A 16,626-nucleotide genomic window follows, 5' to 3' on the forward strand; every position below is an offset into this window, starting at 1 on the left:
TCCAGGAAGATCCCACATGCCGCGGAGCAACTAAGCCCATGCACCACAGCTACTGAGCCTGCGCTCTAGAGCCCACGAGCCACAACTACTGAGCCCGCATGCCACAACTACGGAAGCTGGTGTGCCTAGAGCCTGTGCTCCGCAACAAGATAAGCCACCGCAATGAGAAGCCCGCGCACTGCAACGAAGAGTAGCCCCCGTTCGCCACAACTAGAGAAGGCCTGCACGCAGCAACGAAGACCCAATGCAGCCAAAAGTAAATTAATTAATTAATAAAAATAAAATAAAATAAAATGTGCTTCTTGTTAGCAAAACATTAAATCAAAGCAACAAGTATTTGCTGAATCACTATGGGTGGCCAATTCCCATTCCCTCTGCTTGGGATGGAGTAAGTCAAGCAGGCCAGAACTACACATAAAAGCAAAGAACAATTTCAAGATAAATCACCAACTATAACCAGAACATAACCAAAGTATCTCCAAAATATTAAAAAAATGACCAAAGCTTATAAAGAGCAAAATTTGTCCAAATCTAACTTTCTAAATTGAGCCAGGCACACACGTCACTCCCAGAATCTGATGCTGGCCCAAACAGATTAATGAATGCTTACATGCGCCATCAGGAACAAAAGGCGTCCTCAAACAGGAAAAAGCACCACCAGGTTCAGAGGTGCCAAGATGGGAGGGGCAGGAGAGGGGAGAGGGAGGAAAGAGACTCTGGGAAGCCTTTTTATAAAAGCTAGATAAAAAGGGTGGGGGAAAAAACAGGTAGGAAGAGATTAAATCCTTTTTGTGTATATTCACAAAGCTTAAGGATCATATAGAGGAGGATTATATACAAAATCCTCCCACATCAGTCAACACTTTAACTGTGCACACCCTCTTTCACACGAAGGGGGCTCAACTTCCATTCAGATCATAAATCTTTAGTTACCTAGAGAAAAATCAGAACAAAACAAAAGGTGTCATGAAGAAATAGCACTACCACTGAAGGACTTCAGAAAGCTTTAATTTGAGAAAACAGACAATAAATACTCTGTGAACTAACTGATACAAAATGCCAAATGCTTGGGTCTACTTGGAAGGTTCTGGGTAACAGGCAACAGCAGGAAGTTCCAAATGGGATATTCCCTTCAGGTTTCAAGAGTGCTTGGGGGATAGCCTTTTGGTAGGATAACCACATTTGCCAAGCACACTGCTGACCAAGGCAGAAACAAAGTTATCAGATAAGAGGACGATCCTGCTGAGAAGACGCTCACGGGATGTAGGTGCTTCCTAAGGGTTCAATGACGCTCAATTAAACTCTACTGAGAACTCAAGTACACAAGGCATTGGGCCAAGAGCTGCAGGAGCTGTAGGCCAATGGCTCTTGAGAAGTTTCAGTGATTCAAAGGGGCCTGGGACCAAGATGAGGAACAGGCTAGGTCCCAGTGAGGGGTCCCCCCAAAGAGAAATGGAGGCAGAGGGAAGAAGGAAGGACAGCTGGTGGGAGAAGGCATTTGAGGGCACTGACACGTGAGAGAGGATTTCAAGGATAAGGAGGATCTGCTGGGCAGAGGAAACAGCCCATGGAAAGGTATCAAAGGTTTGAGAGGTGGATGTGGGAAAACAGAAGGTATGTCCAAGAAGAGTGCAGCTCAGCAGGGATGCAGTGTAGGTGGGTGCTGGTGGACAACAGGAGAAGACAAGCTAGAAGTAGTCCCGTAAGGCCCTGGGAAACTGTTAAGGGTCTGAGCAGGTAGCACCCTGCTCAGAGCTGCATTTTCTGGAAGCAGGCTAGTGGAGAAAACCTAGAGGCTGGATCTAACATAGCCCATTACGTGGCCTCTCCTCAACCTCACCTCCACTAAAACTGCTCATGCTAAGGGCTCCAGTGACCTTTTAACCAAATCCACTTGCCAATCTTTAGTCCACAGTCTACTGTTTGATTTCTTTGGAGCATGAGATAATGCTGGCCATTTCCTCTTTAAAAGTAACTTGAGTTCCTCAAGTTAAACAAAGAATTACCATATGACCCTGCAATTCCACTCACTCCTAGGTGTATACCCAAAGGAATTAAAAACAGGTACTCAAACAAGTACACATACATGCTTGTTCATAGCAGCACTATCCACAATAGCCAAAAGGTGGAAACAACCATCAACTAATGAATAAACAAATTGTGGTACATCCATACAATAGAATATTATTCAGCCACAAAAAGTAATGAAGTACTAATACAATGTAAATGAACCTGGAAAACATTACGCTGAATGAAAGAAACCAGACACAAAACATCATATTATATGATTTAATTTATATGAAATATCCAAAACAGATACAGTCTTCCCTTGGTATCCACAGGAGATTGGTTCCAGGACACCCCTCTTCCCCGCTGCAGACACCAAAATCTGAGGATGCTCAAGTCCCTTATATAAAATGGCACGGTATTTGCATATAACCTACACACATCCTCCTGAATACTTTAAATCATCTCTAGATGACTTATAGTACCTAATACAATGTAAACGCTATGTAAACAGTTGCTGGTGTGCAGGCAAATTCAAGTTTTGCTTTCTGGAACTTTCTGGGATTTTCTTCCCAAATATTTTCAATCTGTAGTTGGTTGAATCTGCAGATACAGAGGGCCGACTGTCAATCCAGAAAGACAGAACAAAGACTGTTGGTTGGTGGTTGTCAGCGGCTGGGGGCAGGGAGAAATGGAGGAAAAACCGCTTAATGGGTTAGGAGTTTTACTTTGGAGTGATGACACTGTTTTGAAACCAGATAAAGGTGGTGGTTGCACACTGTGAACCATAATAAATGCCACTGAACTGTTCAAGTTAAAATGGTTAATTTCGTGTTATGTAAACTTCACCTTAATAAAGTTTTTGTTTGTATGTTTGTTTTCTTAAAACTTCGTCCTCCCCGTATTTCAGTTCGTCTTTTAGCCCTGGTTCTCCTCTTTGCACTTCCGTCATTCCTTCTTAGCACCTTCAGTAGAAGACCCTCACCTCTCTGGTTTCAGGCTCTGCCTTCCCCCTCTCTCCCATGAATCCCCCTTACCCCTTTCCTCCCCTCCAAGTACTGGTACATTCCACTCCCTCTGCCTGGTGTGCTGGAATCTAAACTCCACTGCTATCCCTTCACCTGGATTAACTACTGGGCTGCCAATATGATTGGGCTCAATTACCGACTGTGGAGCCCTCTCCAACGGGATAACTCCCTGCTCTCTGCTTCCAAGGCTCACTCCATTAAGGTGACCCTATCACACCATAATATGCTGATCTGTTCCTGAGCCTGTCTCCACCACCAAGCTGTCAGCCACGTGGCCACAGACCATGTCTCACCTGGCCCTAGATTTCCAAGCCTTGTCTCCATGCATGGCACAGAGCAGGTGCTCTGTAAACATTTGCTAAAAGAATAAATGATGTCAAGGACTGAACAAGGATGACGGTAACTGGAAAGCAAAGAAGAGATAAGTGGTAAAACCCCCCGGATCTGGTACATGATGGCAGATGGATATTGGACAGAGGAGGGAATGAAAAATGATTTGAAAATTAAGTCTGGACAATTGAGAGAAACCTTGATACCATCGCCCACAAAAGAGAAGTACAAAGAAGGAAAGAGCAGCTCTGGGGACATCATTTTCTGTAGGTAAGTCTGTCATCTAGCTGGAGAGAAAGCTCCTTAAGAGCTGGGACAGTCTTTATTGTCATTTCATTTTGCTCCCTCAGAGCCTAGCATGGTGCATGGCACAGAGCAGGAGTTGACCAACTAATTGCTTTCTATCAATGAGTCTCAGGAGACATCCTGCCAGTTTAGCTCTGCAAAGATGCTCTGAACCAGAGGTAAAGATGGAACCCAGCGGCGGGGGGGGTGGTGGTGGTGGGATGAACTGGGAGATTGGGACTGACATGTATACACTGATGTGTATAAAATGGATGACTAATAAGAAAATAAATAAATAAACATTAAAAAAAAAAGATGGAACCCAATGCAAGGACCCACAGGATTCAAGGATCCCAGAACAAGAAAATGGCACACGAAGCTAAGGGAAAGGTAAGAAAGACAGGACCTGAGCCGCAGGGCCCAAGCTACACGTCACATGGCTACAGAGAGGCTGAGGCACAGACATTAGGTTAGAAAGGAGATGTCAAATAACCGGTGATTCGTGGTCCAGCTTTGGCCAGCAGGGTGCAGTAGCAAAGAAGTGCCACATTTGGAGTGAGGAAGGCGGTAGAGGCCAGGTTACCGAGGGCCTTGTGAGGGAAGTCTGGATCTTATGTTAAGTTCTGCCTATTAAGGTAGATATCTGTAATATTCTCTGATGCCCAGGCTGAGTATTAGAAAGTCAAAACCCTTTTAAAAAAAAGCCAAACTTACCTGTATAAAGGCGGTAACATTTTCCTGAGCGGCTGCGGCCACCACGTCCTGCTCGCTGGCTGGCTGATGCCTGGGACACTGGGACCACCACCAAGCACTCAATAGCTGTCCTGGGGTTGTAGGCTCGGAGTTTCACAAAGCCACAGTCAATCACGTACACAATTCCGCTGATTGTGATGGAGGTTTCTGCTACATTGGTGGCCACTATCACCTAGGCCCCCCACAGGAAGGAGAGTAAGGATAAAAGTTATTTGGTTCTTTTCACTCTGAATAAACTAATCAAAATCCTAAAAGATTTTAAGATATTTCTGACAGTGCAGAACCTGTGAGAGGCAGTTTGGTATCCTGGAGAGAGCATGATGAGTTTTGGGGTCAGGGTGCCCTGGGTTTGAATTCTCCCTAAGTGTGGGACCTTGAACAAATTACTTAACCTCCTGAGCATGTTTCCTTGTCTCCATAATAATATTTACCCTCTCCCGGGGTTCTTAAGGGGATTGAATGTGAAATATACAGGAAGTGATTACAGCCTGGTACCTGGAGTACTTGGCCCAGAGTAACATTCAACAAATGTCAGTTTTTACCTTTTGTACAACTTAAGTAAATCACCACCTTGTACATGTCTGGTCGTTTGCTCACTCACATTCTAACTGCTTTCTGAGGGTCTGCACGTTGCCAGGCACTCTTCAAGCTGCCAGGAATGTATGATGGACAAGAGTCTACATTCCAGTATGAGTGTTTGGGTAGAGAAATAATGAACATAAACAAGAGAGTGACTGGGAGGAAAATGCAACAGGGTACTACTCTAATATTATGTAGCATTCAATGTATACATCACATATTATAATATTATAATAATGGAGTGTGCTACTGCAGGTTAGACGGCCAGGGAAAGCCTCTCTAAAAGATGATTTGGGGCTGAGACCTGAGTAATAAGCAGCAGCCAGCCCTACAGGGATCCAGGCAGAGGAAGCAGAAACAGCCAATGCAGCCAGAGACCAGAGTAAATAAATACAAGACGTGCTTAGGAGGGAGGCGGGGACCAGATCATGCACAGTCTCTGGGCCACGTGAGGGGTTTGCATTTTATTCTAAGGGCACTGGGCGCTGCACCCGGAAGGTGTGAAGCAGCAGGAGACATGTACAGATAGCACTTAGAACTTTTTTCGGGCACTTTTACATCGATCATTTTATAAAAAAATCTTCCTGCCATTTTTACGTACTAGAGTCAGGATTTTATGCTATAAAACCATCTATCTAAAAGTTACTGTTATTCATGCTTTACAGCTGAGAAAACTGGGCCTCAGGGTTGAGTAACTCATCCCAGGGCACACGGTAACCCAGGCCTCCTGACTAGTTGGTCACGTTTGACTGGACAGACTTGAGCTGCTCTGTCCCAATGGCCAGATGCAGGGCGCCCTCTTGCAAGTGGCCTGAATTTGGGAGGGGATCCTCAGACCTGTCATCCCTCACCTACTGTGTTCTCTGCCACCTGCTGATAAATAGCTACTCTAAGCTGACTTTGGGCCAGTTCTGTACCTTCCTCAACTGACGGAAGGGAAAACAGAGCAAGGCCCAGGGAGGCGATGAAAAGGAAGCAGACTGGCTGCCTGCTGGCTCCTTTAAACCGATGCTTCTCACCACGCCCTTCCCCACCCCAATTTCAAGGCCAAGGATGTTTAAGCCACACCTTGAATTAACTGACTCAAACTTGGCTCTACAGGCAAACTGATGCTTCAAACAAATGGTTTAGAAACCATTTTGTAGGAACTAATCTAGTGTTCTTGACTGAGCACGATCCACCAAGACAGTCCTTTAAACCAAGGCGGTATCGCGTGACGGGGAAAGATTAGGCAGGAAAAAGAGAAGCAAAGAGAAGTCACCTACTCTGATAATTACTAAACCTTCTGTGCGGCAGGTTTAGATATCTTTGCAACACATTATTTATTGTGCACTTTTAGATCTGCTGCACAGAAACATGGACTTTAAGTTCTTAAAGAGACCTTCCTATTTAGCAAGTTTTACTTCAATTTAAAATAAATCTTTCCATATACCCGGACAAAACTGTAATTCAAAAAGATACATGCACCCTTATGTTCATAGCAGCACTGTTCACAACAGCCAAAACATGGAAACAACCTAAATGTCCATCGACAGATGAATGGATAAAGAAGATGTGGTACATATATACAATGGAATACTACTCAGCCATAAAAAAGAGTGAAATAATGCCATTTGCAGCAACATGGATGCAACTAGAGATTATCATACTAAGTGAAGTCAGTCAGAAAGAGAAAGACAAATACCGTATGATATCACTTATATGTGGAATCTAAAATATGGCACAAATGAACCTATCTACAAAACAGAAACAGACTCACAGACATAGAGAACAGACTTGTGGTTGCCAAGGGGGTGGGGGGAGGGAGAGGGATGGACTGGGAGTTTGGGGTTGGTAGACACAAACTATTACATTTAGAAGGGATAAACAACAAGGTCCTAATGCATAGCACAGGGAACTATGTCCAGTCTCCTGGGATAAACCATAATGGAAAAGAATGTGTATGTATGTGTGTGGCTGAGTCACTGTGCTGTACAGCAGAGACTGGCACAACATTGTACATCAACTCTACTTCCATAAAAAAAAATTTTTTTAATAAAATAAAATAAATCTTTCTAGTGGATAGCAAAGGAGCACCAACGTGATTATAGTCCTTGGTCCTCGGGTTAGACTCACCTTTCTGACAGTGCGTGACACCCTTTCAAACACTTTCATTTGCTCAAAGGAAGGCAGTCCCGCATACATGGGGAGAACCCGGAGGTGCCTCTTCATCCCGGTCCGACCCAGTGCTCGAGCCTGCTCTATCAGCATAGACACAACAGTTTCTACCTCTTCCTAAAATCATCGAACCAGGAACCAAAGAAAATGAGATCAATTTGAAGCATGTCATTTTATCATACTGCAAGAAAATGAAAGTTGGGATGAGGATTTTAAACGTGGTCAGATTCATGACTGTCAGAGCCATCACGTTCCATGCTGGGGTGGTATTTAATCAAATGCTACCGAACAATGGTGCCGATGGGGGCGAAAATTTGCAACTGTCAGGTTAATCACTGAAATCTACACTATCTGCGGTCAATAGAAGAATTCCTGATACACCAAAACTATGACTTTCACTGAGTTTTTTTTTTTATGCTCTGTGGCAAACAGCGTGGCATACATATGGACAAGTTGTGGCATACAAAATCACTATAAGCTTTCCCTAGAAAAGATCACTGAACCACGGAAAACGTTTGACAGTGGAAATACATTTAACCCTCTGCAGACAGAATAGGCAGGAACTAATGACTCTCTGGCAATTGAGTTAATAGATGAATGACATCAAACAATTTTTTATGCAATCAAGTAACCACCAAAATACAATAAAACATGAAATCAGTGGCTAAGTAAAGTAACAGCCCTCTGTATAAATTTTGGTGCTGCCTTAACGTGTCTGTTCACCACAGAGAAAAGGTCCGATGGAATTACCTGGCCAGTGAGAAATGCTAATATGTCTCCATCTCCCTCTGTCTGGTGAATTTTCATCACAGTTTCTACAGTTGATTTGATATAATCTGGAACAGGACTGAAAAGATGTGTGAGATAAATTCATCACTAGAATATGCTCATTAATTATAGATCAATTACCCTAGTAATCTGGCAGCGAAGCCTCGTGAAAGTTAAGTTTGGGCCTGCCCAGCAGGTAATCAGTATATGAATAATTATTGATAAAAAAAACATTCATTCTTTTTTTTCTCTTTTTAAATGCGGCATTCAAAAACAATCCGTAATTACATGTAAACTATGATTGTTGGCTTTATTTGCAGAGACATAAAAGCAATAAACCCATGCAAATAGATGTCCTATCTTTAGCATGCAAGGATGCCTGGCCAGGGAAACTGGATCTATGGTCCCAGTGCTGAATTCCACACTCTATTTCCCCTCCTGACCACTGGCAGCATGTCTGACAGGAGCTAATGGGTGTCCTGTCCCTCTAGAATCACTCAGAAGTCAAGCCCACAACTCTCTGCATTCATCTGCCACTGGCCCAGGCTCCTGGTCTTTGTCTGTCCAGTGAGTAGGGGCAGGAATTAGGATGACTCCTTCCTGTCCAAGGAGGCTCCTCCCGAAAATGTCAACCAGGCCTTCTTGCTAAGATGTAAAGAGCTGAGAACCAAATGATTCAAATCACTAATACTGCCCAAGCTGACAGACAGCCTAGTAAAGCCCAGTTCTGACAACTATAGAACCCTCCTCCCTGTGACACTGTTACCATTTTGCTCTTTCCAGCTGAGCCCACGGACCACAGAGTCATAGAAACCTGCACATCAGTATGGAGAGTTTAAACTAAATCCAGCAGTGATACTGAGCAGGGTTCCAGAACACCCTGTCGATGATGGGGGTGCAAAACACGCCCACCCCTCCTCAGCAGTCTGGCACATCGCCCTCAGAGCCGCAAGCAGATGCAACTGCTTCTCATCCCACAGAACAGGCCTAGTTTTCTAATCGCCCTCATTAAAAATGCAAGGATCGGGCTTCCCTGGTGGCGCAGCGGTTGAGAATCTGCCTGCCAATGCAGGGGACACGGGTTCGAGCCCTGGTCTGGGAAGATCCCACATGCCACGGAGCAGCTAGGCCCGTGAGCCACAACTACTGAGCCTGCGCGTCTGGAGCTTGTGCTCCGCAACAAGAGAGGCCCCGACAGTGAGAGGCCCGTGCACCGCGATGAAGAGTGGCCCCCGCTTGCCACAACTAGAGAAAGCCCTTGCACAGAAACGAAGTCCCAACACTGCCAAAAATAAATATAAATAAATAAAAATTAAAAAAAAAAAATAAGTAGCTACTTGTTACAGGCAGCTAAAAAAAAAAAAAAAAATGCAAGGATCATCAAACCTTTGTAGATAAAAGATATCCACTGGAAACGTTCGTCCTTCTACTGTAAGGATCACGCACGTATCCCTGGCTGGGTCACTGGTGTCATTTTGATTAAAGAAATCCCAAAATTTCTAAAAGAAAAAAAAAATCAATTCTTCATTCCTCTCAAAAAAAAAAAAGGTTCATAGTAACTCATGGAAAGTAAGAAAACAATATAAAACTGGTAGAGCAGGGGGTGGGGAGTAGGGATTGGATATATATAATACAGACTAGGGGTTACAAAATAATTATTAAAAATCATATTTTTATTATTGCAGTTTTGGAGAATCACATGTCAATGACAGACTCTTTATTGAAGACTTGATAGAAATGATAGAAGTTAGATTTCCAAACTGCATTCAGCAGTGCATCTGAGTCAACATGCAGCTGTGCTACTGATCTTAACCCACCCACACCCGCGCCCCCCCACAACCCCCATATTTTGTTTAACAGAAAATTAGGTCAGAAGGTGTAACTCAAGTTAAATATGGATTAAATCAGGTTGATGTGTAGCTCTGATCTGGAAAGCACAGCTCTGATCACACAAGTTATCAGTGTATAAAGGAAGCGTGTACATCTATGAACAGTAGATGTGTCCCTGGTAGCACAGTTACAGATCTGCATGTACTCTATATGTACGGGGACAGAGTCCTCCCCATCTTTACATGCCCCACAGGAAGTAGCACAACACTTTGTATGGGGCAGGTCGGCAAGCATTCACTTCTCCGATGCTCCCACAGGACCCTGTTGAGAAGAGTGGCTCTTGGCAATTCCTCCCGAATAGGTGGCCACGTCCTCTTCAGTGGCACTTGACCACCAGACCTGCAGTCTATAGGGAGGCCTGACGTGAGAGCGCTGGCCAACGATGGGGGAGGGAGACTCCACCGAAGATGCCCTCTTGGGGCATGTGACCCAAGACACACAGAGAAGTTGAGACCGAGAAGAACCGAGTGACCAAGCCGGCGGGCACGGAGTGCTGGAGGCGGGCTGCGGTCTAGCTGCAGGGGCACAGGCATCCTGTAAGGTGGGGCACGCCATTATCGGACTCTCAGTGACCTTCCCGTTCCCCTGAGGCCTGGCCCGGCATCGCTTTCTCTTCTCCTAGGAGGCCTGGCCATGTGATCCCAAGGCCTGTCTTCTTTAGTTCCCAGGTATCTTCCCTAAACACACCCACGCCTGCTCCTGGGAACTGGGAGCCCAGGGGTGCCCTGAGGACCTGCATCGAGCACAGTGTGAAAGGGCTTGGAGGAGCACTTCTAAAAGAGTCCACTGGATTGAACTACAAAATAGCTGGATGCTACACGTTAATCTCAAAGTTGTGTTTGAAAAGAGTAATAAGCACAGGCATAAAAAAACAAGCCTCAGGCCAAAACAAAAGAACTGCGCTGTGCTATGAAGAACCACATGGCACCACTCTCCACGCTTCTTTCGGGTAAATTCTCTGCAAGTGACTTCAGCCTTCCTGTGTCCTGTGGTGTGCACAGCATGGGCACGCTACAAGCGATGCACAAACAAGGGAGAAGAGACTCCACCCCACTCCCCCAAAGAGTGAATAAGCCAGGGAGGAAGGCATGCAAAGGACCAATCATAACATAAACCGAGGCCCAATGACTGGATGACCAGAAAAGAGCTGCGAGTTACAATTTGGGGAGGAAAAAGACCAATAATGACTGGCTGTAGGGAGGGCTTCCTGGAGGCAGCAGTATCCCCTGGCTAAGCCTGAAAGGATGAGGACGATTATTACCAGCTAGGAAGGAGAAGAGGTACCCCCTTCCTAGGATGACAGCAGAGTGTAGACTAAGATGTAAAGGGGCCCCTGATGGAGGAGACAGCTCAAGGTCTAGGGTAGGCCCGTCTCATCTCTGAGTTGGTCGTCTTGTTGACAAAACGGATGAACTGCTCTCTACACCCTGCAAGGCTGTTGCTCCTATAAAGTGTGTCTGACTGCACTTGGCACAGGTCTGGCCTCGAACAGTACTCAGTAAGTGATTGTAGTGATCATTCTGAAGTGGTCCAAATGTCATACTGCACAGGCACTTTATTAGATGGGCAAGACAAGGGCAGCGAAGATGGGTGTGAGGTGATCAGACCTGTTCTGCATCCCTGACTCTGGAGGCCATTCTGGAGAAGGGCAGGGGCGATCAGAGGTTGGAGCCCAGCCGACTAGTTAAGGAAGCTATTACAACAGCTCAGAGGACAAAGAATGAAAGCATGAACGGGGGCAGTGCGAAAGCCATGCATTCCAGAGGTGTGACAGATGGGACCTGGCCATTGTGAGTGTGAGGGCACACATGCATGCTGGGGACAATGGAATTACTTCTTACTCCATCAGGGGCAAAAACTTCCTAAAGCTAAAAAAAAAAAAAACACACACACACAAAAACACAGAAGAAGCAACTTCCTAAAGCAATGGATGTCCTGATCCCAGATGACTATGACAATGAGAAAGGGACTGCCGTAGAGCCGCTGAGAGCCACGAGTTTGCAGAGTCGCGGGTCTATGAGTTTCATGGTCTGTGACTAGCCTGCTGCTGGCAGCCCAGGCTGGAGCGAAGGAGCCCAGTTACGAGGCCAAAAGTGGAAGCATCCGCTGAACCAGGGGCCGTGAAGATGGACAGCCTGGAGAAGGAAGAGCAGCCAGCAAAGGAGCCTGGGGAAGCCATCAAGGAGGCGGAGAGAGGGGAGAAGGCGGAGCTCCAGAAGCTGCAGGCAGAAGAGGAAGATTTTAAAAAAGGTTTGGCAGACAGGCTTTCTGGACCAAAGAGGCAAGCAGAACGGGGAGGAGGATGAAGGCTTAACGCTGTTGTGAGAGGAGACGGCTACACCTTCTCTGTTAAGGAATCTGTGGTGCTGAGGGGTAAAGACAGGGAGTTACTCCTTCAAGAAATCAAACTCAGCATTAAGTGAGAAGGCATGAGATTTTTATCCTTAAGATCTTTATCTTTTATCTTTTTTTGGAAATATAAAATATGGATTAGAAAGCAAATAAATATAGTTTCAACAGTGTATGCATCTTGAGGCAGAATGAAGGACCAGGAGGAGTGAAATGGGTTCAACCCACCTAGAAAATAAGAGTTTAAGTCAAGTTTGAAAGACATGGATCACACTGACACAGACACACGGTGAGAAACATAAAATGACATAGAGGAAGAGGCTCGTCTATGAAATGGAACGTAAACGACGTGGACGTCTGGTGCACTGCCTTCCCAGCTCACCAGCTTCCTCCCGGCAGCGGCTCTGATCTGACCCACAGGACTGGACCCCAACAGCCATGCCGACATGACCTGCCCACCCCTGGCCCATGCAGAATGGTCCCAAGTGGATTCCTGACCCCAGCAGACCCCAAATTCCTTCTCGAGGAATCTAGAAAAAGAAATTATTCTCTCTTCAAGCTGGACCTGTGACAAAAATCTGTGAGAGGTGTCAGGGATCCTATTTTCTGCCATATGAATGGAAGCCAATAAAAGAAAAACAATACCATGTGATACAATGGTCAATAAATACTTCGTAATTATACCCGGTCATATCCTGTAATTGCTGACTTAATTAGGCTTACAAACAGCTAAACCAATCAAGGCGACTATTTGATCAGCTCCCACCTTGCCTCTGCCTCCCAGCCGCCCTCACTGGTGTCCTCACCTGCAGGGTAGGCCACCCCAGACCCTGAGCGAAACCAGAGTGGGTGGTATCTATCCCTCCAGGCAGTGGAGCTTGGAATGAGTCTGTTGCCCACAGATCCAGAGGCCAGGGGACCAGGGATGAGCTCGGCACCCCCTGGGCCTCCAGGGCAAAATGTTACCTGAGCCACACCCACTCCCACGCCCACACACCCCTCCTCTCTCATCTGCTTCAGCCCATTCCTTCCTCTTCCTCACTCTCACCTGGGAACACATTCCACGCCCCACGTGTACCGACACCCACCTGGGTCCCCCCTCACTCACACACAGACCTCACTCCCCCTCACTGGCCGAGCCAGGAAGGGATGAAGAAAAGGACGGCCCGAGCCCACCCAAGGACCCCATGAATGCTGCTGGCATCCCAGCAACCCCTGTGTCCTAGCGCACTCAAGGTGTGACACAACTCCTACATTCCACTTTCCCACCTAAAAAAATCACTTCCAGGAAGTCCGTCTCTATCAACGACGGTAGGCAGAAAAGAAGGAAGCTATGTTTTTAAATCTCCATGCCACACCAAAGACAACGAAAGGTGAAAAAAAAGTAAGCAAGAAATAAGTATTAACAATGATTCTAAAAAAAGACTTGGATGTTATAGATTTCAAGCACAATAAAAACTATTGGGAATAATTTTTAAAAGCGGGGTGGTGACGAACATAAGAGGTAAAATAGAGAAGATGTTCTGGGCAACTTAGTCATGGAGGAGATAACAGGAGATGAGGTCAGGTACAGCCCTCAAAACAGCATTCCAGCCAGTATCATGGGTGAAGGGCGTAAGAATTCATTAAAGAGGGCAACAGAGAGCTTTAACCCAAGAGTTATGGTGGGCAGGCCTAAGACAACAGACTCCTACAGCCCGTGAGAAGGTCCGAGAAACCGGCCAGGGCACGTGCAGGCATCTCTCTCAGCCATGCTGAGTTTTTTCTCCCTCCAAGTTGTTCTGCATCCCGGAAGCCACAGGGATACCAAGAGCCAGGCCCTTTTCATCTCAGCTGCATTACAGAACTGCCCTCCTGACTGGGATCTCCACATCTGTTCTTATCTCTTCTACACAGCACCCAGAGAGATCTTTCTAGAACCCAAATACGATCAGGTCACTGCTATGCCTCATACTCTGCTGGGGCTCCTGACCAGCAGGGCGAGTCCTTCCTCCTTCACGTGGCCTGTAAGGCCTCCCATCATCTGACCCCTACCAGCCTCTCCATTTGAATCTCCCATCGCTTTCCATTCAACTAAGATTCATTCAACCCAAAGTCCCTGCTCTGTTGTGCCAGACACTGTTTTAGATGAAAGGGGATAACATAGAGTAAGTCAGAGTCCCAGTCTTCATGGTGCTTACATTTTAGTGACGGGAGACATACAATAAACAAACACCCGGATATGCATATGTTAGCTAGTGAGAAGTGCTAAACAGAAAAAACGAGGAGAGTAAGAGAATGGAGAGCGACAGGGACACTGTTTTAGACGGTGGTCAGGAAAGGCTCTCTGGGAGCCAATATCTGATCAAGACTGGAATGAAATGAGTGCAAAGCCATGAGAACGTCTGGGGTAAGAGTGGTCTAGAAAGAGGGTTCCCCCCCACCAAGAGCAGAAGCATGCTTAAGTTTTTCTGAGGAACAGCAAGGTGAGGCAGGAGTGTAAGGAGCACTGAAGAAGCTGGAAGGAGACAGAGAGGTGACTGGGGGCACATCACCCCCCGCAGGGGACCACGGGCGAGGTATGACTCCCAGCCCCTTGAACACATGGTTTCATGCCCCTGTGGTTCTGTGCATGTTTAGGATGCACTGCCCCACCCCTGCCCTTCTGGTGAACTTCTGTGCATCTTTCCAACCCAGGTGGGATGTCCCTCCTCTGCGAAAGCCTCTGGACAACCTCCAGATGACTAGAGAGTGAGCACCCCCTCCTTGGCTGTCTCAGCACCTTGAACAAAGTGAACCGCAAATATCTATTTATGTGTCTGCTTCCCGGAGAAGTCAGGAGTGTATGAATCACCTGTAGCCAGAACTGTGCTTCTGTGCTGTGTGTGTGTGTGTGTATGTGTGTGTGTGTGTGTGTAGCAAATGGTCAAAATTATGTGTTGAGTTGAACTGCTGTCTGAACTAAAATATTAGTCATTAAGAGAAAAATGGGGGGGGGGCGGTTTGAGGAGGGATGGAGTGGGAGGTTGGGGTTAGCAGATATAAATTTTTATATATAGAATGGATAAACACCACCTGCCAACGCAGGGGACACGGGTTCGAGCCCTGGTCCGGGAAGATCCCACATGCTGCAGAGCAACTAAGCCCGTGCACCACAACTACTGAGCCTGCGCTCTAGAGCCTGCAAGCCACAACTACTGAGCCCACGTGCCACAACTACTGAAGCCCACGTGCCTAGAGCCCGTGCCTGGCAACAAGAGAAGCCACCACAATGAGAAGCCCGCGCACCACAACAAAGAGGAGCCCCTGCTTGCCGCAACTAGAGAAAGCCCGTGCACAGCAACGAAGATGCAATGCAGCCAAAAATAAGTAAATAAATAAATTTATTTAAAAAAAAAGAACGGATAAACAACAAGGACCTACTGCATAGCACAGAGAACTATATTCAATATCCCATGATAAACCATAATGGGAAAGAATATTAAAAAGAAGAATATATATATATTTTTATGTATAACTGAATCACTTTGCTGTACAGCAGAAATTAACACAACAGGGGCTTCCCTGGTGGTGCAGTGGTTGGGAATCTGCCTGCCAATGCTGGGGACACAGGTTCGAGCCCTGGTCTGGGAGGATCCCACGTGCCGTGGAGCAACTAGGCCCGTGCGCCACAATTGCTGAGCCTGCACTCTGAAGCCCATGAGCCACAACTACCGAGCCCGCGTGCCACAACTACTGAAACCTGTGCGCCTGGAGCCCGTGCTCTGCAACGGGGGAGGCCACCGCAGTGAAGGGCCCACGCACCGCAGCGAGGAGTGGCCCCTGCTCACCGTGGCTAGAGGGAGCCCACGTGCAGCGGCGAGGACCCAATGCAGCCAAAAACAAATACATAAATAATTTATTTTTTAAAAATCTTTAAAAAAAATAGAAATTAACAAAACATTGTAAATCAATTATACTTCAATTAAAATTTTTTTTAAAAAAAGAAAAAAATAATGTAAACTTAGCCATAAAAAATTATAGCATGGAAATTATTATATGTACAGGGAAAACTTCAACTGTACCCCCAGTATAAATGCTAAAGTCATAAATTCAAGAAATACAGCCTCCTACTGGAGTAATAAAAAGAAATTACCTTTGTAGGGGAAAACATAGTATGTAGAGAAACAAGGCAAATAGGTATAATTATGAACTCAATTAATTACAGGCTAGTTTCCACCCACAAGCTGAAAAGGAGTTTCCTCTGATCACATGGAATCTAGGACATCGGATGGTCCCATAAAGAAAGTAGGCCATCCTGCCAAAGATAAGCTCTTGCTGCAGGTAGCTTCCCAAGGACATGTCCAACAATCCCAGTGCTAACCGGGGACAGAGGGCGAGAGGGGGAAATGCTCATACCTCTGCATCCAAGGTGGCTGAAGCCACAATCAATCGAAGATCCCCTCGCTTTTTCTGAATCTAAAAAAGAAGACATAAAAAAAGACAATGATAATAGTGCGAT

The 16,626-nt window shown here is 46.0% G+C and overlaps 1 protein-coding gene across 4 annotated transcripts in view; it reads right to left on the reverse strand.

Annotated features, from left to right (window-relative positions):
- Positions 1–16,626, reverse strand: part of DHX35 (DEAH-box helicase 35) — a 71,544-nt gene that overhangs the window by 25,451 nt on the left and 29,467 nt on the right. For all 4 annotated transcript variants that reach the window (XM_059897679.1, XM_059897680.1, XM_059897678.1 and 1 more), the window contains 5 exons: positions 16,524–16,583; positions 9,294–9,406; positions 7,890–7,986; positions 7,098–7,256; positions 4,365–4,575 (listed from right to left, as the gene is read on the reverse strand). In XM_059897679.1, coding sequence (XP_059753662.1) covers positions 4,365–4,575; positions 7,098–7,256; positions 7,890–7,986; positions 9,294–9,406; positions 16,524–16,583 — 640 coding nt within the window. The remainder of the gene's footprint in view (positions 1–4,364; positions 4,576–7,097; positions 7,257–7,889; positions 7,987–9,293; positions 9,407–16,523; positions 16,584–16,626) is intronic.

The sequence above is a fragment of the Balaenoptera ricei genome, chromosome 15, assembly GCF_028023285.1.
Source record: "Balaenoptera ricei isolate mBalRic1 chromosome 15, mBalRic1.hap2, whole genome shotgun sequence".
Taxonomy (NCBI): domain Eukaryota; kingdom Metazoa; phylum Chordata; class Mammalia; order Artiodactyla; family Balaenopteridae; genus Balaenoptera; species Balaenoptera ricei.